The sequence below is a fragment of the Aspergillus lucknowensis genome, assembly GCF_044049455.1.
Source record: "Aspergillus lucknowensis strain CBS 449.75 chromosome Unknown BJX67scaffold_29, whole genome shotgun sequence".
Classification (NCBI taxonomy): Eukaryota; Fungi; Ascomycota; class Eurotiomycetes; order Eurotiales; family Aspergillaceae; genus Aspergillus; species Aspergillus lucknowensis.
Window position 1 is genome coordinate 20,162 of NW_027263573.1, and position 23,535 is coordinate 43,696.

General features: G+C 52.0%; 6 protein-coding genes across 6 annotated transcripts; 3 read left to right on the forward strand and 3 right to left on the reverse strand.

Annotated features, from left to right (window-relative positions):
• Positions 1 to 895: 895 nt before the first annotated feature.
• Positions 896 to 4,445, reverse strand: BJX67DRAFT_153654 (GABA permease GabA). Its single transcript, XM_071024829.1, has 20 exons — positions 3,740 to 4,445; positions 3,632 to 3,665; positions 3,506 to 3,575; positions 3,381 to 3,453; positions 3,291 to 3,319; positions 3,218 to 3,220; positions 3,102 to 3,166; positions 2,980 to 3,051; positions 2,796 to 2,910; positions 2,641 to 2,719; positions 2,550 to 2,584; positions 2,469 to 2,497; positions 2,390 to 2,422; positions 2,319 to 2,343; positions 2,071 to 2,272; positions 1,938 to 2,015; positions 1,755 to 1,883; positions 1,556 to 1,703; positions 1,409 to 1,487; positions 896 to 1,352 (listed from the first exon to the last, which is right to left on the reverse strand). The coding sequence occupies exons 1-20, from the start codon at positions 3,820 to 3,822 to the stop codon at positions 1,177 to 1,179; spliced, it is 1,557 nt and encodes a 518-aa protein (XP_070884722.1). The 5' UTR covers positions 3,823 to 4,445; the 3' UTR covers positions 896 to 1,176.
• A 1-nt stretch (position 4,446) lies between these two features.
• pex6 (AAA family ATPase peroxin 6) lies at positions 4,447 to 9,658 on the reverse strand. Its single transcript, XM_071024828.1, has 3 exons — positions 8,995 to 9,658; positions 5,194 to 8,929; positions 4,447 to 5,143 (listed from the first exon to the last, which is right to left on the reverse strand). Exons 1-3 carry the CDS (start codon positions 9,182 to 9,184, stop codon positions 4,693 to 4,695), a joined length of 4,377 nt encoding a protein of 1,458 aa, XP_070884723.1. The 5' UTR covers positions 9,185 to 9,658; the 3' UTR covers positions 4,447 to 4,692.
• A 2,941-nt stretch (positions 9,659 to 12,599) lies between these two features.
• On the forward strand, positions 12,600 to 15,167 carry ace1 (putative C2H2 transcription factor (Ace1)). Its single transcript, XM_071024830.1, has 3 exons — positions 12,600 to 13,696; positions 13,755 to 13,972; positions 14,027 to 15,167. The coding sequence occupies exons 1-3, from the start codon at positions 12,830 to 12,832 to the stop codon at positions 15,114 to 15,116; spliced, it is 2,175 nt and encodes a 724-aa protein (XP_070884724.1). The 5' UTR covers positions 12,600 to 12,829; the 3' UTR covers positions 15,117 to 15,167.
• Positions 15,168 to 16,172: 1,005 nt separating this feature from the next.
• BJX67DRAFT_357181 (chaperonin-containing T-complex subunit CCT4) lies at positions 16,173 to 18,330 on the reverse strand. Its single transcript, XM_071029465.1, has 7 exons — positions 18,201 to 18,330; positions 18,096 to 18,147; positions 18,020 to 18,042; positions 17,942 to 17,971; positions 17,864 to 17,893; positions 17,242 to 17,814; positions 16,173 to 17,185 (listed from the first exon to the last, which is right to left on the reverse strand). Exons 1-7 carry the CDS (start codon positions 18,246 to 18,248, stop codon positions 16,331 to 16,333), a joined length of 1,611 nt encoding a protein of 536 aa, XP_070884725.1. The 5' UTR covers positions 18,249 to 18,330; the 3' UTR covers positions 16,173 to 16,330.
• Position 18,331: 1 nt separating this feature from the next.
• On the forward strand, positions 18,332 to 20,637 carry rpt1 (proteasome regulatory particle base subunit RPT1). The gene is made up of 4 exons (XM_071029466.1): positions 18,332 to 18,705; positions 18,778 to 18,892; positions 18,956 to 19,185; positions 19,245 to 20,637. Exons 1-4 carry the CDS (start codon positions 18,611 to 18,613, stop codon positions 20,122 to 20,124), a joined length of 1,320 nt encoding a protein of 439 aa, XP_070884726.1. The 5' UTR covers positions 18,332 to 18,610; the 3' UTR covers positions 20,125 to 20,637.
• BJX67DRAFT_357189 (succinate dehydrogenase [ubiquinone] flavoprotein subunit) lies at positions 20,638 to 23,353 on the forward strand. Its single transcript, XM_071029467.1, has 6 exons — positions 20,638 to 20,860; positions 20,942 to 20,996; positions 21,057 to 21,130; positions 21,186 to 21,349; positions 21,409 to 22,797; positions 22,855 to 23,353. The coding sequence occupies exons 1-6, from the start codon at positions 20,819 to 20,821 to the stop codon at positions 23,072 to 23,074; spliced, it is 1,944 nt and encodes a 647-aa protein (XP_070884727.1). The 5' UTR covers positions 20,638 to 20,818; the 3' UTR covers positions 23,075 to 23,353.
• The last annotated feature ends 182 nt before the right edge of the window (positions 23,354 to 23,535 follow it).

Genomic DNA, 23,535 nt, shown 5'->3' on the forward strand with positions numbered 1-23,535 from the left:
GCTGCTCAGCCACCATGAGACAACTATACCAAGCCTTTATGGCGCGCCAATAGTTGACTAGGCATCCACTGTGTACAAAGCATTCAACAATATAGTTAATGGAGATTCAAGGGCAATACTCCTATACTAACAGCAATATTTTATAAGTTTTGCCCAACCAGATTGACTGAGTAATTCAGCCATCGTCGTGATAAGGATTATAACGATCATACCAGGAAGTTTCAGATGGGACTATCTATACATAGAGAGATTACAAATAGTTCAAGAATTTGGACCCTCATTTCATTCGGTTTATGACCATTACCTTGGTGTGTACGAGAAATACCGATTTAAGTTGACAGCATTTATATATACACTTTAATAGTATAAAATAGCTAATATCTAGAGGCTATAGGAGATATAGAAAGTAAGTAGGTACGCTCCGTTCAAATCTGATAGCTAATGTTATCGTCCATAAGGCCGAACTGTCATCGATAGACCCATGCTGTAGCCCACCTCGCCTGCTGGAAACATACTATTCCCCCTTATAAATATGGTAGCAAGTACTAATATAGTCTTTGAAATAGGGCTTCCATCCTCGGTTGCACGACTTATCTGTTTTATGTGACATAAAGGTATGCTTCAAGCAACCAAAGCCAATCTCGACCATTTCAGAGCCCCCAAAATTGTGGCGCCCGAATGTGACCATGTCGCGAGGTACGCGCCCCGAACGCTGTTCTCGGCCCTTGTCGACCGTCATCGATATCGCTGACGGATTAATTCAATCGTCCAATTTCATATGAGGACTTATACCTCCGACGGCGGTGCGAACCCTGGTGGCTGAGAGACCCAGCGACTTTGAGGACTTCCGTCAACTATACTTCATTTGGAGTTGACAACCAACAGAGCTTGAGGATTTACTTGGTGAAACCATTTACTTGATCTTTTTTTGTTGTGCTGCCCATCTTGCACTCTACAGGACTCGGGCCATGCGGATTGATCGCTGCTCGTAGAACACTATTATAGAGCCCGGACGGTATACTGGAGAATGTTTGGGACAATCCGCATGTAAACTCACATAAACCCTCCATTTCGAGTCCCATCAGACCAGCCACCTTAAGTGTTTACTTTCCTACCTTCCCCTATGCCCATCTATGACATAGCAAGGCTCTATCGACATCCTCCAGTCGAACTCGGCTACTTCCCATGTGTCCCCTGCTCGGCAACCGCCTCAAGACTAGGCACACTCCTCCCCTCCACCACGGCCAACACCTCCGCGTCAACACGTGGGCCTGTAAAGTTCTTTCGCCCATCAACGGCCCACTGGAATGCCGACACGACGAAGATGATCCCGAAAGCGGCAACACAGTAATCTATAAGGTGACACAGATTAGCATCTTCGGAGACATAGCTCTCGCGGATGACTTACTCATATTGCTACCCGTCACCGGGAGCTCAGGAGGGAACAAGAAGAGCACGGTTGTTAGCGCGATATACGCCAGCGCGATCTTTTCGAAAGTCAGTTGACCTATTTGTGGAAAGCGTGTCGTACAGAATATACGGGAGTCAGACGTACCAGATTAACGATCCATCCTAGCGTATGGGGCAGGACGAATGGTCTTTCAGGAAGCATCTGGCGACCCCGGAGGCAGTTGACTGCAATCGGGATGCCGTATGCGATGTCCAGCATTACTACCGAGGAGGAGATAATAGCGTTGAATGCACTGTCTGAGTGTCAGTTACATCTCCGGAGCTACTGGGCCAAATAAACGCACCTCGAAGAGCCGAGGAAAATACACCCAAATATGATCACCAAAGCATTTGTCAAATACAGGCCATTGAGAGGGACGTTGAGCTTCGGATGAACTTTGCTAAAGAATGGAGAAGCGGGAAGTCCGCCATCTCTGCTTGGTCTCAGCGACATGTCAGCAAAATGTATGTAGAAATACCTGACGAACCTGGCAAATGCATAGTTCATACGGCTGCTTGTCGTCATAATGGCAGTAGCCGCGAACACGATGCACACGAGCGGGAACCTAGCAAGATTGATTAGCATCGACCGGCAATAATGCAAGAGGGCGAAAAACTCACATAAGGAGACAGATCGCACCTGCATTGCTCCCCGTTGCGTTCTTGAAGATTTGCAGAAGTGGTGTTGCAGCAGACTCAATGACTTGGTTAATATCCCCCGCAACAAAGAGTAGCACAATAAGGAAGACCAAGCCAGTCGAGATACCAATGCCCACACATCCAATCATGATCTTTGGGCCGACCACAGACGGGTTTGGAATTTCTAATAGCCGTCAATACGTTCTCCAAGTATCATTCATTCTCCGTACCTTCGATCATATGCGCAACGCCATCCTTGAGGTGTCAGTTCCGTTCTCCCAAATGAAGGAAGGGGACTTACAAATCCTGTCAAACCAAGGCCACCTTGAAGCAACTTGTCGAGTCAGCAAAACCTCAGCTTCATAATGAGGCAAACTTACCCCCAGCAGCCAAGCAACGCCATCAGGCCCTAAGTCCTATCAGATTCATCCGCCAACGAAAAACTGGACAACGCAACATACATCCCGTCGTATTGATGAACTCCGAAAACACAAACCTAGAATCATTAGCCCGCACGCCCTTCTACAAAAATCAACCAAACGTCTTCCATACTTCCCAGAGTGGTAATCAGGTGATGCGCATGCAAGCACTGTAATAGAAATAACAACAAAGCCTGTAAGAGACCATATAACTAAAGTAGTCCTATCAGTTTCTGTGGGATGATAGGAAAAAGCAACTTAGAACCAGGGGATATCAAGGATACATACAAGCACTCTTCGTGACCAGAGGAAGCACCGAGTTCATGAAGGCATTGATAATAAATGCAATAAGGTTAACCCCAACATACATCAGGAATTGATGCCAACGTTGGAATTCGAATAACTAGCACGATTCTCTCAGGAACTCTCACTCGCAGATGTGGCGCAGGGAACTAATGGTGGTCATATTTACCGGATAAACCAGCGAGACAATGCCCATCAGGAGGGTGCTACCCAGTAGTCCGCCGGTGGCAGTCAGAGCGAGCTCGAAACTATTAGCGATAGCATTTAGTATATTGAATGGTACCCACCCACCCATCCTGAAACATTCGCCCAGCCGGTAACCCATGATAGGATTGGCATCCACCGCTCCCATGAGACTGAAATACCGCTTAGCGAGAGCTGTACATGTATAGACACTGGATACTAACTGGCTGAAAATTGCAAGCGTTAGTAAAATCACCCCCAGACACACTCGAATAAACAGTCCGAAGCATAACTTACCCGCAACCCAATGATACTGCCCACCAGCCCTGTCCCACGATCAGATTAGACACAGCTTCCTTGCCACACAGGCCGGGTTTCGGTACGCACGTAGGATAAGCCGAGAGAAATTCCGCAAGAGACGCCGCTATACACATATTACAGATACCAGCTGTAATCAGGCCTATTGCAATCGTCAGCGATTTATAGATGAGATTCAAATTCAGTCGACTCACCATAGACAACACTCACACAACCCCCGGAGGAAATACTAAGATTCAAACTGGCCGCCAGAGCGGTCCACGACTGTATTCCGTCAGCCGGCGTGCTCATTCCCAGCGTCTGTGGCGGCAAACACATACATTCAAAATAGCAAACGCCAATCCCAACATCGACCTACATCGAAAATCAAGCGTCAATTAGCGACGGATATCAACCTCGTCTTCGTATTCATCAAAAGGTAAACGAACAGCATCGAGAAATTCCGCTTCAGCTCAGCTCTATGCCCCAGAGCCGCGAGCTGCGCGTCATCATCCCCCTGGATGTCTTTCATTGTGACCGGATATCCACGGTATGCCGCGTGAGGTGCTTTTGATAGATGGGAGAGATTGGGGACGACGCCAGGGGGCTCCTTCAATCGGACAGAAGAACGTTTCCCGAAGGAAAATTGAAGAGGAGAGAGTCCGTCAACTATTATTCCCCAGATACCCTATTGTCTCCCCCAAAGGCCCCCATTGGATTATCGTTGGAGAATGAGCGTGAGGTGGACAGAGACAGCCCGAGGTAAGGACGCTCCACTGCACGCAATGCGGGGGAAGCTCCTTTGAACGCGAGATCCCGACGACACAACCTTGGAAGCATCGGCAGCGAACCTGATAAGGAACCGGCAGGAGCTGGAGACCGATCAACCAAGATCAGCCAAGCTCATCCAAGTCTCAGTATTCTCAAGCATGATTTGTCCTTGACACCGAGGGCCAGGAGGGATGGGCCAGTGAAGGCGTCGAATTAGGGCGATCGGCGCCCGTTCCGTATGTGCGCCTGAGGCCTTTGCCTGATGGAGAAGGGAAATGCGAAGGCTGGGTCGTTATCCATGAGGATAACATGACAGGCAATGATTGTTCCTCCGGCTCTGATAGTCGAGTGTGAGGACTTGATAATGGGGGATTTCAGGGGAGGCAGACAGATGACCAATGGATATTACTGCTTGAATCGACCCGGGGAAGCTGAGATAAGGAGGCCCACTGGCGCCTCAGAATTGCCGCACTAACTATGTCGAAACATGTCAGGCATTATCAAGATGATCCCCTCAAATGTGTCTTTGAGGAAGGAGCAAGCTATGTAGAGTCTAAGACAAGGATGAAGAACATGTGGATGAGAATTACATATTTACAAATAATGCCTCCTCTAATGCCTCTCCACACCCCTAGTCCGAACTGTTTGGCTGCGCCGGATGGTCGGTCCGGATAATGTAGTCGTCGTCGTTATTGACCCCGTCAGGGCCAGCCGCCCCCAAAGGCCCATCGAGCGACGAGTCAGAGTCGCCATTCGCGGCAGATATGGGTCGAGACTTCCATTTGGCACTTGAATTGGCCGTTCCTTTCCCTTTCCCCTTGCTGTTTACTGAGTGGCCACTAGCACTGCGCATTCCGGATATTCCCTGTTTGCCCTTCCCCTTAACTCCTGGAGAGAGAGGCTGGTCGCCGTTGGTTACGGGTCCACCGATAGTGTCGTTGATATCGTGACCAAGCTTCAAAGCCTCAATTGCATCTCCGATGGTTTGTGGAGAAGCGTCCTGCGGTCCCGGTTCCTGCTTTTGCTTGTCTGCGGATTCGAACATCCGCCGGATCCGCTCGAAGTGTTCGAGCTCCTTAGCGCTGCAAATCGTGAGTACTAATTTTAACCTGAAAAGTGTCAAATGACATACCTAACGCTAGGAACAAGCTCGCCCTGCGCCTCGACGAAATCTTCCTCGGTAACCATCACAGCAACATCGTCAGGCGTGGCAAGGTGGTCGAAAAAGTATGCAGTGCTAACAGGTCCTCCTGGAAGTTGCCTGATCTTCTCGTCCACCGCCGTAGCCTTGCGCGTGATGGCCTTGAGCATCGCATCAGAGCATAGAGCATAGAGATCAGCACCAGTGTAGGTAAGAGGCAACCGCTCGGCGACTCGACCAAGCGAGACCTCGGGAGCAAGGGCAAATTTCCTTGTCAAAGCCTCCAAGATGGTGGCTTGCTTATCATGAGTGTCAGAGACACCCAGGTAGAGCATCTTGTCAAAGCGCCCCGGACGGAGAAGAGCCGTATCCAGAAGATCGGGGCGGTTGGTGGCACCAATCACGAACACACCGCCGCTATTCTCCTCTCCTCCATTCATACCATCGAGCTCGGCAAGAAGTTGACTAACAATTCGATCCATGACACCGCCACTGTCTCCTTGATTGCCTCGCTTAGGAGCAACGGAGTCGAGTTCGTCGAAGAAGACGACACAAGGTCGTGCATCGCGTGCCCGTTGGAAGACGCGGCGAACGTTTGCTTCAGACTCACCAATGTACATGTTGAGAAGTTCGGGTCCCTTTACGGAGAAGAAGTTCAGAGAGAATTCGGTAGCGATAGCCTTGGCCAGGAGGGTCTTTCCGGTCCCAGGAGGACCGTAGAACAAGATACCACTGCGTTTCTTCATACCCTTTGCAAACAGCTCTGGTCGCTCCAGTGGTAGTTGGATCGTCTCGATAAGTGCATCTTTGACGTTTGTAAGCCCACCAACGTCTTCCCAGCTGACATTGGGAATCTTTGGAGCGCCAATGGAATCTGCGAAATTCTTCCTTGCAGCATCTACAGCGGTATCAAAGTCCGCCTTGGTGACACCTCGCACTGCCTCGCCTCCGGCGAGGAGGACATCTCGAACAGTAATCTTCGAGCCGCACTGTTTGCTAGCTGCTTCAGCCAGCTTTTCTAGTCGAGCGGCCCTCGCAACCGACGCTCTCTCAACGACATCCACCAAGTCTGCAGCAACTAGAGCAGCCGTTTTGAGGGCGACTGTGCCTAACTCGACGTCGGGTGCAAGTTTGATACTGCGCTCCGAAACAGCATTTCGGAGTATCCCTTCTCGCTCTTTCTCTTCTGGAGCGGTAATCTCGAATTCATGTGTAAACATACTCCGAATCCCTTCTGGAATCTGCTCAACGTCTGTCGTCGTGGCGATGATGACTCTAGCATCCGCCAGGATCTCGGTCATGGCTGAGACAATTCGATCTGCAGTCAAAACCTCAATGTGTTTGATCAAAAGAGCAGTACAATCCGGACCGCAGTGGAAAGCACGCTCAGCCCTTGCCTTGAGGTATGCTTCGGTCTTAACATCGCCACCATTGGCGCCACCCTCAGTGAGAATGTCGTATGCATCGATTGGGAAGGTATGAAGGCCAATATCCGCGCACGCTCGCGTCGCCAAACTGGCTTTCCCGATATGTCGTTGTTGCGACCTCAAAAGAATAACTACCGGCTTCATTCCGAGCTGAATTGCACGAGGGCTTGTGGCCACAGCAATGAGATCTCGAACGCGTTGCTGGACTGGAGAAATAAACGGTTGCGGTAGGTCAGTCACAACACCGTGTATTGTCTGCGTATCAATGACAGGTTTAGGAATAGACCTGACCCCGAGCCAGTACTCCCAGCCGTTATTTAGCGTGCCCGGGACAAGGCTGACATCGCTTCCAGCCTGAACCATCCTTGTAGTCGCCGAATCGATAACCGCAACGCCTCCCCAGTCAAATTCACCAGTATCATCTTGATCGTCTGGAAAGGTAGGAATGACCTGGCCGACACGAAACCAAGCAACGCCAATCTTCTTCTGCCCCGCACGATCGGATTCTGCGGTCGAGCCCAATTTACTCGTTATATCATCATCTTGGCCGCCCTCGTTGGCGCCGGTTCCAGCGAAAACAGCCCTCCCAAGACTCTCGTCGATGCTGATTCCAACTAAATCGCCACTTTTCAAGAGACGCCGTTTCGTCTCGAAATATTGTTTTAGCCCAGCAAAGAGGGCCGGTTGCAGAACACGGTCCATTGACAGAGGCGTGCTAACCTTGAGCAAGGTGACTTCCTTTGCTAGAGGCGGGTTTCGAACGGCGGATTTCATTTGGTGCAGGAGACCAGATTTCGGACCCCCGATTCCAACACCAAAGTTCATTGGTGATATACGGAGATATTTCGGGTTCTCAAGGTTGTTGAGAAGAAGTGGGGGTACAAACACAGAAGGCGTTAAGCGAATACCAGGCCGCTGGGAGATGCTTAGGCGCCTATCGCCGGATTGCTTGATCGAGTAGCGGGGTTTGGCGGAAGGAAGACCGGGCAGGCCGTAGATTTTTACTGCACGCCAGTCGCCATCCTCGTAGGGTTCATTGAAGCTCCCAAGCTTGATTGACGCAAAGATATTCGCCTGGGGCTCCTCTGCGGCCTCTATGCGTACCCAATCGCCTGAGAAGCAGCCAATCTTTGCTAGGGTACTAATATCCACAAAGACAACTGCTTCTACGTCGTCATCTTCCCTTGGCTTGGGGTAGAGAAGTTCGTTTGGGATGCTGCGCAGTAAACCCTCCGCTTTAAAGACCTTACCACCTCCCTGCCGCCCAGGACGTAGAGTCGACGACGTGAGATTGGACACGATGGAGCCGGGTGAAAGAACACCATCCATTCGTCGGCCACGAGGAGTAGCTGAAGTCATGCCGGACATTACACCCGAGGACGGTTGTGGCAACTCGGGTGCACTGAGAGAAATCATGTCGTCCAATGAGTCGTCTGATGTATCACTCACATTCCCAACTGAACCCTCAGTCTCTGATTCTTCCGCATTGGATGTGCTTTCCATTTCAGTGCTGTCATCTACAGGCTTGTCTTCGGCGGCTGAATAAAACTGTTCATTGGAAGTGTCGTCCGCTTCGTCCTCGGCCACATGCTTAAGGAACCCAGTCGCGGGCCTCAACCCTCGCTGAGTTCGGTTCCCATGGGGACGAGCTTGAATGAGCACAATCTTAGTACTGGGGAGCAGGAGACCTTGTGAGACTGGCTCGCAGAATGAAATGAGGGCCGGCGGAGGCGGAGCATAGGTAATCGGATGTGGTGGGAGTGGAAGCGGAAGTGAATCCCCAGTGTGCACAACTCTCTGCGTCCCCAGCGCCTCGCGTACGGCGGCCGTAAGCCTGCCCTCTACCTCTGCAGCTGCCCTTTTTGAGTATCTCTTTGGCTCCATCCCCTTCCCAGACTTTGCCCAGAGCCCATTCGGGCGGTGTGTAGGTGAGGTAAACCCACCCCCAAACTTGCTTTGGACGTCATCGTGGTTACGAAGAAGGTCCCGCTCCACGGTCACATAGACGGTGTCGAGAGGTAAAGGAACAACATCGAGGACTCGAATCTCGATCAGACGCAGCGCATGAGGCGAGTGACGCGTAGGATCTAGCTTGCTCAGAGCGCGGACAAACGGCTGCAAGGAGTCGGCAGAATCAGGAAATATAATAGTTGAACTGGGCAGCGGGGATTCATTCGAGCGACCAGCCGATTGCGGACGAACAGGCACAAGGGTCCATGTCAATGCCTCCACGGAACTCGGTCCTGGCAAATATGGGGAGATTGCAATAAAGCGAATGCCGGAATCATCTCTGAAGTCATCTATTGACCAGAACAATTAGTGCAAGAATCAATTAGGTTCTATAACATTATGGGGGAGCACTCACCCGTTGGATCTGACGGTTGGAAAAGGTCGTTGGCTAGATCGTCCGAGACGACCCCTACGCTCCCGCGCAAACGGTGATCGAGCGAAAGGCGTGCGGAAATAGGCACCCTGTTGCGTAACCGGTTCCGCGCATCGTTTCTTCTTCGTCGCCTTGGCCGATCTGAGTTGAACTCGTGGCGTTCCAGGTCCATGATGGAGGGTCGTGGTCGGCCTGATTGATTGCGGACGGATTGAACGAGGAGTTGTCGGCGCCGGTGGTATGGAAAACGGAACAATCGAATCAACAAATCATTATCCTATGAATTCCGCATTGACGAAGATAACTGAAAGAACAAATTCACTTCCAGATGCAGGAGACGCGCCAGATCATGAAAGATGGAGAAAGTCTTGGGAGGCGCACTCTCGCTCTCGGCACCGCCCGCACTTTCTGCCTCCTTGCCGAAGCCGAGGTTCGCTCCCGGGTTTGCTTCACAAGATGCAGGTGCTCTTCTTCGGACTGAGTGACCCGAGCCCGTTCTTGCATTCTCAGGAAGCGACAAAGAGTATCGATGGCTCTGACATCGAGGCGATTGAACTACCACACACTTTTGATGGGGATGAAGCAGACAAGATGACAATCTCACAGTAGTGCCAAAGCTTGGCACATCCTCACAACATACAACAGCTAAGTGGGATTCATATCCAACAAGCCCTGGGTTTTGGCAAGGCGTTGCCGGATCAGTTGATAGTTAAACCACAGATACTACGTATTCTTATTCGAGCATGGAGCAGTTGACAGAGGGGGGATTTCGGTGGGTGGGTGGTGTCAGCCTCTTGGTCTTGTTGATTTGTTTGTGTTCAGTCATCTCCAGGGAACAGCATCAATATATAACGCGTGCGAGAAGGATTTCGAGAATCTTATTATGATATCTGAACCCATAGTTCGAATCCTAATTGGCCCGGTCTGACCCTCTCTCTAAGAGAATTTTCCTCGAGCTCCGTGTCTTGATCACTGGAGGAGTATTCTTCTGACCCGCGACGGATCGAAACGCTATGATACCACACCTTGATGTCATCTTTCTTCGGGCCGTGGAAAGAGAGATGTTCGGCAGCTCAAGGTCAAGAGATTAAGAATCTGACAAGACTGAGGCAAGTTGAGCGTTATGCAGCAGAGCCTCCTCGAAAACCTGAAGCTTCCCGACAGCGAAACCATGCATGACGACCAGGCAAAATCCGACACGTTGCCTCGACTTTTCCCTTCTTTTTGTTTCTAATTTGGTCATCATATGGCGAATTTCGGAGGCTCGGAAGTGCAGGCGCAGAGCACAAGATGCAAACGAGGGATGCAATTGTGATGCCTTCAAGACTCTGAAAGAACCGAGTCGAAGGGACAAGAACCAGGAACAAACGGGAGGCCAAAGCTCGGGCTTGGGGACCAGCGAAACGACGCAAAGCTGAGCCGAGCTGTGCATGTGGCGGCGTGCACTTGAAGCTCCATGTCAAGGTCATCATGCAGACGATAATCTGCCCTCTTGTTTGAAAAAATGAGCTTATTTCCTGCTCAATTGCACCAGCCGAGGGAGGGTGACGACGGAGGGGTTATCACGATCACGCCAAGGAGGGCGTCAGCTCAGGGAGGATCAACAAGGTAGCAGCATTTCTCTGCCATCTCCGAAGTGTTCAATCGTCCAGGCCCTCGTGTTGCAGGTGGGTTCTTAACCGAAGGAAAGCTGAGCTGTTGAGGCACAATTGGTCTGGTGGAATTTGAATGCCTAAAGGCCCTCAGGCACTTCAATTCCTTTTCGAGGAAGTTCATCCGTTGCCGCGTGTCCAGAGGATTCTCTTCTGGGGTCTGGAAGCAAGAAAGTCACCGACTGAAACAGCCTCCATAAGGGTTCCCATTGGCCAGCGGCAGAGTTTGAGCGGTCAAGCTGTTGAGGACCTTGAGGTGATGGGACCGTTCGTGCGTCGGTGGGGTTGAGGCTCACACTCTGACCAATACAAGGCAAAATAGTGTTCGTAACTCGCATCGGGGTCTGAAAGAGGAACTCGATTCGGCTACGTTCTGGTCTTGACTGGTTGTGGTCGTGACCAGGTTGCACAATTCCCTGACTCTCAATGTTCGTGTTCTGGGGCGATCCATCACCCACAAGAGCTGGACTGAAGATGATACATGGGCAACGAGGACGAGGAGAAACGAGCTCGGGCAATCAATGTGGTAATCATTGTCTTATTTGGTCACGCCCAATTAAGCGTCGTCATATTCTGACGAGGCATGGCCAACCAGTGTGTGCTTCCGATCATCAAATTGGTGCAAGATGCTTGTTCACCTTGGTCGGAGGCACCCTTCGTTGGCATGGGTTGACACCTGCACTGGGTCGCTTTTTCCTTTTCAAGCTGGAGAAGGGCCGGGGGCTTTCCAAACTCCTCGTTCTGGATCCTCCAGCGATTGGATTTCCTCATTTGCCGCTCACCTCGACGTGAGGCCGAAAAGGTGAGGGCGTTGTCATCGGTTCCTCGTGATTATGGCTCAGATTGAATCAGGGGGCCATGGACATCCGAAGTTGATTATTTGGAGCAGAACTCCTCCCAAGAGATCATCTGAGGCACTTGCCACTTCCATGTTGTGACTGCACAATCCCAGTGGACCAAAGTCGAAAAGATACGACCTCTGAACGGAACGGCCGGAGGTACGGGGACAGAATTTTGCTCCAGCAGCCAAGAACATTTTCTCACCCCAAGAATGATCCTTGCGAGAACCAGAATTGTCGGCGTCCAGGATCAGCGAATCATGTGAAAGTATCGTGATCAAAAGCGCAGGGATGCTGATGTGCTGACGATGACTTGTGGGCGCTGGCAAGCAGATTTCAAACATTTCAAGTCTCAGGGATCCCACAATCTCATGCACGCCTCTTGAGCAATCCAAGCCTGCTCTGAGCCTTTCAGGAAGAGACTTGAAAGGCACTGTTGATGTTTCTGGGTCAGGAGAACGTGGGGAAAGGGTGTCTGCTATTTTCGGAACATCGTTGCCGTTCCCGAGGTTGAGTCTGTTTTGCGAAACGGCAGCATCGTTGGCTGGCGTCAAAAGGGAGGAAGATTCGCAGAGCGGAGAACGGCGCAAAACAGTCCGACCACGGCGGAACTGTGTGTCCGTCCTGTTTGGAGCCAGTCATCAAAAAGTAACAATGATCCATGGATGATTTCTGTCAACACAGCCTCCAACGGCCCTGCCAATCCAATTCCAGGACTGCCAACAAGACGGACCCATCGGCCAATCATGCGTGCCAAGCCCATATCCCTCCCCCTTTTAGACTAGCGCATCTCGTCTATCAGGCAGACATCGAAACGACGCCTCAGCCTCAATCCATCATCAAGACTGCGTCGTCCCGTCCCTGATCTCATCCCATTCTCTCTTCTTCTTCCCAGATTCCATCGCTTTCGTGTCTTTGCACTTGGCCACCTTTCGTCTCGAATTCTGCTAGGTTGCAACCTTTTGTGTATTTATTGATATCGAGCCCAGCCCAGGGACCCTCCCACCCCTCGCCTTAACCCGTCTCAGCCCGTGGGTGCTTTGTCCCATCAACTCTCAGGGCGTCCCCTGCTTTCCGACCAAGTATGTATCCAAGCGCCCTCTCGGTCATCAGCATTTGAATGGGATCGGGATGTCTGCCACCAGTTTCTCAACCTCATTCTAACGATTCTCGGAACGACAGATTGGCCAGAAATTAACTGTGTCACTCCTTCGTCTGAACAAGAAGATTCCCTTCGATTCGCTCAAGTACCAGTGAGTCATCAGTGCACCTGAATGCGCCCGTCTGCCCTGCTAACACCCTTTTGGGGACAAGGAACCACCCAGCATGAGTTCGGTGCAGGATTGCGACTCTATAAGAGCCCACCCGCGGCGCCGGCCCTTGAGGCCTTCCCGTCCCTCACTCGTCCCTTCCGAAGAGCAATCACCCTCATCGCCTTCCCGCCTCCGCCTCCGTAAAGGTCAAACATTCCATCCTTCCCTTCTTCGCTCATCCGGCCGTGACCCTCTCGTACCTGTGTTGCCTCGCCGCTCTCCCACATGCCCTGGCGCTTTGGAAGCTATCGCCGCTGGACAACAGCGCATGGCCGACATTTTGGACCGCCTTGACCTGGACTCGTTTACTTCATCTGCCTCAACGGAAGAAAACGACGACCTTCCCGTCCCCAAGGGTCTGCTTCAGCTTCACCTTGAATCTCAAGCCCGGAAGGAGGGTTCCCACGAACCCCGTTCACGCCAACCCAGCCCAATGCCCAAGGAACGTTCAAGGAAGGCGCAACGAGCGCACGATCATGCTTCTGACAGTGGACTGGGCAGCTCCATCAGCAGCTGTCGATCCACGTCCTCTAACAAAGGTACATGGTCATGGACGGATGTCTTTGCTTTCGGATTTGCTAACAATCTTCCAGTGAAAGCAGGTCAACTGTCTCGTGGCAAGAACACCAACCTGGCTTCTTTCCGTTCCCAGTCCGCGATAACCCGGTCCATCAGTGCCGTAGAAGCTGAGAGTGCTCAGAAGCACAAACTCAGTGCAGACGGTCGTACTGAGATCGAAAAGCATATACTTGGACCTCTCCTCGAAACAGAGGGGCTCAAGGCCTTCCGCCCTCTTCTAGAGGACGTTCGTCAACAGATCAAAGATGAACGCATCTCATGCTTGCGCGACCTGGAGAAGACTGTCTTTTCACTTGCTCCTGTAGGTATTCTCCCTATATTTGTACCCACAAGATGCTAACTTCCGTCTTCACTTCCAGGATGTGAAGACCAGTGATGCTGCCTACGTTCGGTTTTGCCAGCATACCATCTTGTGTCTTGGCCAAACAGTCTCTTCTTTGAATGGGCGAGACTTGTGTCTGCCAACGGACAAGCAATACAACAATGGCTACTTCGTGGATCTCTTGGAACAGGTCACCCGATTCAAGAGAATCCGCGATGAATGGCGAAAGAGGATTGAGGAAGGGGAACCCGCCAAGTATGTTACCTTGTACCGCCTTTCCGCGCAACGAATGCTAATATACTACTTCAGAAATCCGGAGCTCATCCTTGAGGGTGGCATGTCTAAAAACGGACGTCCTCTTGAACTTGTCGTCGAACGTGACGGCGAGTTAGTCTCCTTGCGAACCGGAAAGCCGTATGATGAGAATGCTATTCCTTCCATGAAACGCTCTCTGAGCGCAGCGTCCGTGGATGAGGGTGCCCAGCGCTCCATGGCCCGCCGCAAGAAGAATGCCCCCCCAATGAACATTAACAAGAAATGCAAGGATTGCAACAAGGTCTTTGCGCGTCCGTGTGACCTCACCAAGCATGAGAAGTCCCACACTCGCCCCTTCAAATGCCCCGTTGTGTCCTGCAAGTACCACACCAAGGGTTGGGCCACTGAGAAGGAGGCAGAGCGCCACTACAATGACAAACACTCGGACTCTCCTCGCTTGTACTCTTGCCAGTTTGAGTCTTGCTCTTACAAGTCGAAGCGGGAGAGCAACTGTAAGCAGCACATGGAGAAGACGCATGGATGGGTTTACACGCGCTCAAAAAACAACGGTAGAACCAAGCGCGCCTCCACCCAACAGAGCCCTACCCCTTCGGGCAGCTCTGTTCATCCTAAGCAGGATTTCTCTACCTGGAGTATGACGCCTCCCTCCGAGGCTCCTGAATTTAAGCAGGAGCCGACCGGCTGGGACCTTGCTCCTACCCCTGAGACACCGGAGTTTTCTTTCAATGCCTTTCAGGCTCCCATGACTGGAATGCCCACCCCAATCACAGGATCCGTGGACGCTATTACCCCCACCACTGGAACCATCAACTCACCTTCGGAGCCGTTTGACCCGGTTCCCGAGCCCACAGCCTTCTCCATTCATGACATCTTTCCGGATATGAAGGCTACTGATGGACTGCTCTTCAATGAATTGGATTTCCCAGACTTGACCAACCCCCCTAACATGTTTCAAGATCCCTTGGGTGGCTATGGCGATTTTGGCATGCAAACCCAGGGGATGAACTACGGGGACGTGCAGGTGCAGCAGCCTCAGTTTGAAGATGATTCTGCTGGATTCCTCCTCGATGTCTATAATGACATGCACTCGTACGGGATCAACCCTGGCCCTGGTGGTCTCTGATCTCTTCACATTGCGTGATTGAGAAGGAAACCCCTGGTAGGAGCTCTTCTTGATCAACGTGTTACGATTTCATTTTTCGCTGCAGGCCGATGTTTATTCCATCAAGTGATTCTTGGAAAGTTTTCTGTACATGTGGCGCTCTCGCCTGTTAATAATTTACGGTTCTCAATGGGATACGTTTTCTTCCGACCCACTCGAGGGTTTCTCACCCTTATCCTCTCTTCTTCCTTATTATGGACCTCGTAGCCCCCTCTTCCAAGGTCCCAGACGCCTCGAATCCACCGCCATAACATAACCCACTGCAGAATAGCATGGCATAATGAAATGGACATCGCGTACAGTTGTTTCCCACAAACCCTTTCGTTGGATATGACATCCAAGACCTGAACGAGAGACTAGCAAGCGGCGCACACCCCCCATCATCCTCAGCAGCACAATAATAGATATCACGCTGATACCAACCCTCCCGATAAAACTAAACCCCTAAACAGACCTCTCCACCCTGGTGGAACTGTGGAATTCTATTTTCTCTGCGCTTACCTTCCAAGGATATCATATCCTTGGTCTGGGAAAGCGCGATGAAGGAGTCCCAAATTCGGGAGTGGCAGCAACGTAGGTACCTAAGGTACCTAAGGTATGCTCCCAATCTAGGAAGGTGTGTTGGGGCTGGAGTCCTGGAGCCCTGGAGCTGAGGGCCTATGGATTTAATATGGGAAGGAGCAACCCGTGCCAGAACTTGGGAGTTACGCCTGCATCGCTCTTTCCGTTCGAGTTGTCAGGCCTTCACTTTCCTTCTTTCAAGGAAGGTACAGCAAGGTACCTAACTACAGGAAGGTAGGTACGACCTATGGAGGGCTTCTTACGAGGATGGGAAGGAGCAACTCCGTGGTGAACCTCTCACCTGCATCGCTCTTTCCTTCGTCAGACATCCCATTACCTTTCTGGGAAGGCTTGATGGACATTGGGGGACCTCTCGACTTCTCGAAACTCGGCTCTCGGCCTTTTTTGGCGGGTGCGAGCTCCTAGGTACCTACCATGTAAAGAGGAAATCCGAGGTCAAGAGCTCTCTAGAGCTGTGGTCTCATCGATCGTATAGTGAATGCCACTCGGAAAGTAAGACGTAGGTGAATTCTGAAGATATTACTACTTCTCATGGTACAACAACTTTTCTATATTGCGTCCAATCCCATTAGCTTTAAATACTAAGTAAACCCTCACCTCGACAGGGCTATATCATCAATCCTCATAATCATCTTCACCGTCTCGGCAGCGAGCTCAATCGCGCTGGTGCTGACTAGAAGCGGCTGTAGGATATTCTCCTCGGTGATGTCGTCTTTCACGCCACCGCTGCGGATGCTGACACCCGCATTGTGCTGGCCCTGCGCGTGGCGGTGTCGGAGCTCCGTGACGACCTTGATCGAGTTCAGACCAGCGTTCTCCGCGAGGGTGGTGGGGATGACTTCTAAGGCCTCTGCAAAGGCCTTCCAGCAGATGGACTCGGTGCCGGTGAGTTCACGAGCCCGCATCGCAAGGGAATGGGAGACTTCAACTTCGGGTGCACCACCACCGGCGATAAGGGCACGCTTCTTCACCAAGCAACGGATAACACAGAGGGCGTCGTGCAGAGAGCGCTCTGCTTCGTCGAGGATGAGGTTGTTGGCACCGCGAGCAACGATGGAGACGGTTTGGTTGGCGGAGTTGGCAGGGGTCTTGATGCCCGTAATCTTGACGTAGCGTGCGCCAGACGCCTGGACCTCCTCGACAAGATCGGCTGTGCCGAGCTTATCTTCCGTGAATGAGTCAACATTGGCGACCGGCTTGCATCCCAAGCTCTTGCACAGGAATTCGACCTCATCGCGCTCGATGTCCTTGATGGCGAGAATCTTGAGCCGAGAGAGGAAGTGAAGAGAAAGGTCGTTCACAGCGTCACGGAGGATAGACTTTTGGATCAACAAGACGTTACATTTTGTCTTCTGAATCTTCTTGACCATGTTGAGTAGGTATTGGCGTTCTTCTTTCAAGATCTTGTCCATCTGGCGGTAGTCGTTCACAACAATTTGGTTCTCCATCTAAACAGCATTTAAGTCAGCTTAAATTTCTCGTCCTCCAGTAAAGGATTGCACACATCAGGCTTAGGGGGACTGAGCTGGAACTGGATTAGGCCTATCCGAGCCTTTTCAATCCGTGTGGGACCACCACTGCTCTTGATAACGGGCTGGTTCAGAACCAGGCCATCAACCATCTCGCTATCCTCAATTGTTCCGCCAACCTTCTTTACGATTCGGATATTCCTAAGATCCACATTCTCTGCCGTCTTCGGGTCAACCACCTTCAACACCGAGTCGACTGCCATGGGGCCCAGGAGGCTGGAGTGCTGTGCAACAATTTTGGAGGAGAGGGATGTCGACGCTGCCTGGAGCAAGGTGGAACGGTCCATCAAATTAATCGGGCGGGACATGTTGTGGAGTATCTCAACAGCTGCAGCGGCAGCTCTTTGGAAGGATTCGGAGATCACAGTAGGATGAATACCCTTCCCAAGCAGACGCTCAGCGGCACCGAGCAAGCTACCAGCAATAACAACCACCGATGTCGTTCCGTCTCCGGCTTCAACGTCCTGGGCAGCACTCAGATCAACCAACATTCGGGCGGCAGGGTGCATAACGCTCATATCCTTCAGCATTGTATTTCCGTCGTTGGTCTGCGGGGTTGTTAGTGGGTGGCGGGCTTCGGAGATGAGGTACTCGTACGATGATTGTGTTTCCTTTGGGAGTTTGGATCTATCTGGTCAGTCTCACAATCAGTGAATATAGAGATAGAATGCTTACCATCTTGTCCATTCCCCTGGGACCCAATGACTGCGTTGAGTTAGCCCCTCATCCTATACATATCCATCGCAAGCATACCGTTCTGATGGCATCGGCGACAGCTGCATTCCATTAGCATGGCATTATCAGAGACAATTATTAGATTCCAACGTACCTCGAGCCGCAAGAATGTTTGATGCGCGCACTGCCATGGGCTTCTCCTTGTCCTGCGATTTATTAGGCTCGGTCCACAGTAAATTCCCCTCCGCAATCGACGAACCTTGAAGGCGCCGCCGCTAGGGGCCGCTTGGGGCACTGCAGTCGCCATGATGTGTGAGGCTCTGGTACAGACACCGTAGCCTTTACAATGTGCAAAATGAGAAAGGGGGGTCGGTGGTTATAAATTGCTGCAAAGGCGGCTCTTGGAATTTCTTCCAGGCTGCAGGTTTGGGCGGTGTTGCTTCTGGGGCTTGGCGGCCGCTAGCGCCACAGCTCGAGCTGGGACTCTGAGGGCAGCTCTGGACGACATCACCTTTACTCTCAAATCCGCTTTCATCTCCATCTTATTCCCTCGTCTTCTCTCATTCTCCTCCTCTCTCCGTGCTCATACTTGGCCGACCCTTGTAATTCCGATTGTTAATCCCCGTTTTTCTCCCATACCGACCGGCTCTCTGGCCACCACCTCTCACCATGCCTAGCGCCACGGGAGAGAACTGGGAGAAGTACAAGAAGAACTTCGCCGACGATGAGGAACCCGAGAAGAAAATCACTCCTCTTACAGATGAGTATGTTGTTCTTTCCCTAGCTTTTCGCGGCCGTAGTTTTGTCGCTACCAATCCAACTGCTGACCGGTGTAGGGACATCCAAGTCTTGAAGACCTACGGCGCCGCTCCGTACGCGAACGCATTAAAGAAGTTAGAGAAACAAATCAAAGACAGACAAGCAAGTGTAAACGAGAAGATCGGCGTTAAGGTACTGGATCTTGACCTTCACTTTTCAACACCATGAAATAGGAAGGGAGGCTGACTGACTTAGGAATCGGACACTGGTTTGGCACCTCCACATTTATGGGATGTCGCTGCGGATAGGCAACGTATGGCGGAGGAGCAGCCGTTACAGGTGGCTCGCTGCACAAAAATTATTCAGGATGAGAAAGACCAAGACAAGAGCAAATATGTCATCAACGTCAAGCAGATCGCCAAGTTCGTGGTCAACTTAGGAGACCGAGTGAGTCCTACAGATATCGAGGAGGGCATGAGAGTCGGGTATGTTACGCCTATTTCATTATTATACGACTTGGAAAACTAATCGGCGCTGCTTCCAGTGTCGACCGAAACAAGTATCAAATTATGTTGCCACTCCCACCCAAGATCGATCCCAGTGTGACAATGATGACAGTCGAGGATAAACCCGATGTCACATACGGAGATGTTGGAGGCTGCAAAGAACAAATCGAAAAGCTACGAGAAGTTGTCGAGATGCCCCTCCTCTCCCCCGAACGCTTCGTCAACCTAGGGATCGACCCCCCCAAGGGTGCCCTCCTCTACGGACCCCCCGGAACGGGGAAAACCCTCTGCGCACGAGCAGTCGCCAACCGAACCGACGCAACTTTCATCCGCGTTATCGGCAGCGAGCTAGTCCAGAAATACGTCGGCGAGGGGGCCCGTATGGTCCGCGAGCTCTTTGAAATGGCAAGAACCAAAAAGGCATGCATTATCTTCTTTGACGAAATTGATGCAGTTGGCGGAGCGCGTTTTGACGACGGCGCGGGCGGCGATAACGAGGTTCAACGTACTATGCTTGAACTCATCACACAACTAGACGGGTTCGACGCCCGAGGTAACATCAAAGTCATGTTTGCGACCAACAGACCCTCAACCCTGGACCCGGCTCTGATGCGGCCCGGGCGAATCGACCGCAAGATCGAGTTCTCATTACCTGATGTAGAAGGCCGCGCCAATATCCTCCGCATCCACGCCAAGAGTATGTCAGTCGAGCGGGATATTCGATGGGAACTTATCTCTCGGCTCTGCCCGAATGCTACAGGTGCGGAACTTAGGAGTGTCGCGACAGAGGCCGGCATGTTTGCCATCCGGGCGAGGCGGAAGGTCGCGACGGAGAAGGACTTTTTGGCAGCTGTGGATAAGGTGATCAAGGGTAACTTGAAGTTCAACTCGACCGCGACATACATGCAGTACAATTAGATGATGCCGTCTTTTCCCGCCGCTTATTCTGCATCTTGGAATTGTTGCATGGGCTGGATGTGTCTGACCAGTTTAGCTAGTGATTAAGTCCACAAAGATTTCCCCACCTTCTGTCAAAAGCGTAGCATCTTGAGTTGTAGCGAAAGCAGCAAATTCTAACGAAAGTTCTCATCTTCCGAACATCACATGACCACCATCAGCGGCTCATCTCGGCACTTCGAGGAGAAAACGGCATCTCCCGAGACAAACAAAGAGAAGCAAAGACCCCCGTAAGCAGTCCCCGGATGCAAAATATGGACCCTGAAAGTAAACCTGCACCCCGCGAAGCATTCCACCTAAGCTCAAAAGTCGCCAAATCCAGAAATCGTCGGTCCCTCGTCGGGATTAAAGATGATCGACCACGTGCCTCTCACGGCCGCGGCCAATGACATCCTCCCGGCTGCCCGAGGTGATTACCACTGCACGGCCTGTGATTGGAGCTCTCGGCCCCGGTCCTCCCCGTCGGCAAGTGAAGACATGATTATGTCATCCAGCTTCCGCTCTTCGCGGGTTCGAAAAGTGTAGCTTTCCAGATTGGATCCTCCGATTCCCTCTCTTTTGTCTGTGCATTTCCAATCTCCCCTCCTTTTTCCTTGTTGTTAGGGACTCATTGGAGAAGAGTAGTTCAGACTCTTTTTTTGTGTGATCCGTCATCATGAGCTCCCTGGGCTTGCGGAGCCTAGCTCCCGCCTCGAAGGTTGGTCGCTTGCTTGCTGCTTTCTTGATCCGAGGTTGTCGAGGATTGGCGCTGATTTGTGTTTCTCACTCTTTTGTATAGATCTCCCGTGCTTTGAGGGATCAGAAACGCCTCTTCTCCTCCTCCCGTCCTGCAGGTACGCATTGAAGACCGAGGGAATTGCAACACCGCCCATTACTAACTCGCCCTTGCGCAGCCCGCATCTTCGGCAGCAACCCTCTCCGCGCCAAGGCGGCTGAGGGCTACATTTCGGAGAAATACCCCGTCATTGTAAGCAATTGGGAGTGGGCTGGTGCTTAGGAGTGCAGTTCTAATTGCGTTCTAGGACCACGAGTATGATGCTGTCGTCGTCGGTGCTGGTGGTGCCGGTCTGCGTGCCGCCTTCGGTCTGGCGGAAGCTGGATTCAACACTGCCTGTGTCTCGAAGCTTTTCCCTACACGATCTCACACTGTTGCCGCTCAGGGTGGTATCAATGCTGCTCTCGGAAAGTAGGTTTTCTGCAGGTTCATCAATGCTCTGTCGCATTGCGCTCATATCATGTCAATAGCATGCACCCCGACGACTGGAGATGGCACATGTACGATACCGTGAAGGGTTCCGATTGGCTTGGTGACCAGGATGCTATTCACTACATGACCCGAGAAGCACCCGCCAGTGTTCGCGAGCTCGAGGGTTACGGTTGCCCCTTCTCTCGTACCGAGGATGGTCGTATTTACCAGCGTGCGTTTGGGGGTCAGTCGAAGGAGTTCGGCAAGGGAGGACAGGCCTACCGTTGCTGTGCCGTTGCCGACCGTACTGGTCACGCCCTTCTTCACACCCTCTACGGACAATCTCTGCGCCACAACACTAACTACTTCATTGAGTACTTCGCCATGGACCTGCTGATGGAGAACGGTGAGTGCCGCGGTGTTATCGCCTACAACCAAGAGGACGGAACCCTCCACCGTTTCAAGGCTCACCACACCGTCTTGGCCACTGGTGGTTACGGGCGTGCCTACTTCAGCTGTACCTCCGCCCACACCTGTACCGGTGACGGTATGGCCATGGTTTCCCGTGCCGGTCTACCTAACCAGGATTTGGAATTCGTCCAGTTCCACCCAACTGGTATCTACGGTGCCGGATGTCTGATTACCGAGGGTGCCCGTGGTGAGGGCGGTTACCTGCTCAACTCCGAGGGTGAGCGTTTCATGGAACGTTACGCCCCTACCGCCAAGGATCTGGCTTCCCGCGACGTCGTTTCCCGTTCCATGACGATGGAAATCCGCGAGGGACGTGGTGTCGGACCCGAGAAGGATCACATCTACCTGCAACTGAGTCACTTGCCCCCTGAGCTGCTGCACGAGCGTCTCCCTGGTATCTCCGAGACTGCTTCCATTTTCTCCGGTGTCGACGTTACCAAGCAACCTATCCCCGTCCTTCCCACCGTCCACTACAACATGGGTGGTATCCCCACCAAGTTCACTGGTGAGGTCCTGAGTGTGGATGAGAAAGGCAACGACAAGGTTGTCCCCGGTCTGTACGCCTGCGGTGAAGCCGCCTGTGTCTCCGTCCACGGTGCCAACCGTCTAGGTGCCAACTCTCTCCTGGATCTCGTCGTCTTTGGTCGTGCCGTCTCCCACCGTGTCCGTGAGATTGCCTCGCCCGGCAAGCCTCATGCCGAGCTGGCTTCCGACGCTGGTGCTGAATCCATCAAGGACCTCGACTTCGTCCGTACCGCCGAGGGTCCCAAGTCCACATTCGATATCCGTAACGCCATGCAGAAGACGATGCAGTCTGATGTTTCTGTCTTCCGTACGCAAGAGAGTTTGGATGAGGGTGTTGAGAAGATCACTGCCGTCGACCAGCTCTTCAACCAGGTCGGAACCAAGGACCGCAGCATGATCTGGAACTCCGACCTCGTTGAGACTCTCGAGCTCCGCAACCTGTTGACCTGCGCGTAAGTACCACCCTTTGAAGCTCGATGAAAGGATGCTTGGCTAAACACAGTAAATAGCACCCAAACCGCCGTGGCCGCCGCCAACCGTAAGGAGTCCCGTGGTGCTCACGCCCGCGAGGACTACCCTGAACGTGACGACGAGAACTGGATGAAGCACACCCTCACATGGCAGAAGACGCCCCACGGTAAGGTCGACATTGGCTACCGTAGCGTCGTGGATAAGACTTTAGACGAGGCGGAATGCAAGCCCGTCCCTCCCTTCAAGCGTGTCTACTAGACAAGTCTTTGTGAAATATTCACCAGATTCAGTGCGGCAATGTTGCTTATAGAAGGGTCTGGCTTCGGTTTGTTTCGTTTGAGAATGGGGTTTGGAGTACCCTCTCGACTCGGGCGGAACAGAGCGTCATGAAAATTCGACCGTTGTATTTTTGTTTGTCTTTTTATATGTATATCCACTGTTTTTTCTTCAAGGCGATGAGTTGGGAGTACTCACGTTCTATTGTTTTTTCATAGCCATCTGTTAGTTTATACAACCGGAGTTCTCTTTGCTTGAAGTCCTCGAGGACAGCTTTCTGTATTGGCACCCGAACAATGAAACGTTCAGACGTCTGTTAGCTTGGTTGCCGCATGGCCAAGGGCTAATTCGAGCCTCTTCATGACTCGACCTCGTGGAATTCTTTAGCCTGCAGACAAAGAGGCAATGTCAGTCAGCAACCCAGCAACCCAGCAACCCAGCAA

What these genes read in the sequence shown, in the direction of transcription:
- BJX67DRAFT_153654 (XM_071024829.1), bottom strand. Translation starts at nt 3,822, where the DNA reads ATGAAAGACATCCAGGGGGATGATGACGCGCAGCTCGCGGCTCTGGGG. An exon ending in TCTGGTCACGAAGAGTGCTT is followed by an intron (nt 2,720 to 2,795) that starts GTATGTATCCTT and finishes GGACTACTTTAG; the next exon opens with TTATATGGTCTCTTACAGGC. An exon ending in GCGTTGCTTGGCTGCTGGGG is followed by an intron (nt 2,423 to 2,468) that starts GTAAGTTTGCCT and finishes TGACTCGACAAG; the next exon opens with TTGCTTCAAGGTGGCCTTGG.
- pex6 (XM_071024828.1), bottom strand. Translation starts at nt 9,184, where the DNA reads ATGGACCTGGAACGCCACGAGTTCAACTCAGATCGGCCAAGGCGACGA. An exon ending in CCAACCGTCAGATCCAACGG is followed by an intron (nt 8,930 to 8,994) that starts GTGAGTGCTCCC and finishes TCTGGTCAATAG; the next exon opens with ATGACTTCAGAGATGATTCC. An exon ending in GAGCTTGTTCCTAGCGTTAG is followed by an intron (nt 5,144 to 5,193) that starts GTATGTCATTTG and finishes CACGATTTGCAG; the next exon opens with CGCTAAGGAGCTCGAACACT.
- ace1 (XM_071024830.1), top strand. Translation starts at nt 12,830, where the DNA reads ATGAGTTCGGTGCAGGATTGCGACTCTATAAGAGCCCACCCGCGGCGC. An exon ending in CTGTCTTTTCACTTGCTCCT is followed by an intron (nt 13,697 to 13,754) that starts GTAGGTATTCTC and finishes CTTCACTTCCAG; the next exon opens with GATGTGAAGACCAGTGATGC. An exon ending in GAGGAAGGGGAACCCGCCAA is followed by an intron (nt 13,973 to 14,026) that starts GTATGTTACCTT and finishes ATACTACTTCAG; the next exon opens with AAATCCGGAGCTCATCCTTG.
- BJX67DRAFT_357181 (XM_071029465.1), bottom strand. Translation starts at nt 18,248, where the DNA reads ATGGCGACTGCAGTGCCCCAAGCGGCCCCTAGCGGCGGCGCCTTCAAG. An exon ending in CTAGCGGCGGCGCCTTCAAG is followed by an intron (nt 18,148 to 18,200) that starts GTTCGTCGATTG and finishes AATAAATCGCAG; the next exon opens with GACAAGGAGAAGCCCATGGC. An exon ending in TCGCCGATGCCATCAGAACG is followed by an intron (nt 17,972 to 18,019) that starts GTATGCTTGCGA and finishes AACTCAACGCAG; the next exon opens with TCATTGGGTCCCAGGGGAAT.
- rpt1 (XM_071029466.1), top strand. Translation starts at nt 18,611, where the DNA reads ATGCCTAGCGCCACGGGAGAGAACTGGGAGAAGTACAAGAAGAACTTC. An exon ending in ATCACTCCTCTTACAGATGA is followed by an intron (nt 18,706 to 18,777) that starts GTATGTTGTTCT and finishes TGACCGGTGTAG; the next exon opens with GGACATCCAAGTCTTGAAGA. An exon ending in GAGGAGGGCATGAGAGTCGG is followed by an intron (nt 19,186 to 19,244) that starts GTATGTTACGCC and finishes CGCTGCTTCCAG; the next exon opens with TGTCGACCGAAACAAGTATC.
- BJX67DRAFT_357189 (XM_071029467.1), top strand. Translation starts at nt 20,819, where the DNA reads ATGAGCTCCCTGGGCTTGCGGAGCCTAGCTCCCGCCTCGAAG. An exon ending in GCCTAGCTCCCGCCTCGAAG is followed by an intron (nt 20,861 to 20,941) that starts GTTGGTCGCTTG and finishes TCTTTTGTATAG; the next exon opens with ATCTCCCGTGCTTTGAGGGA. An exon ending in CTCCTCCTCCCGTCCTGCAG is followed by an intron (nt 20,997 to 21,056) that starts GTACGCATTGAA and finishes GCCCTTGCGCAG; the next exon opens with CCCGCATCTTCGGCAGCAAC.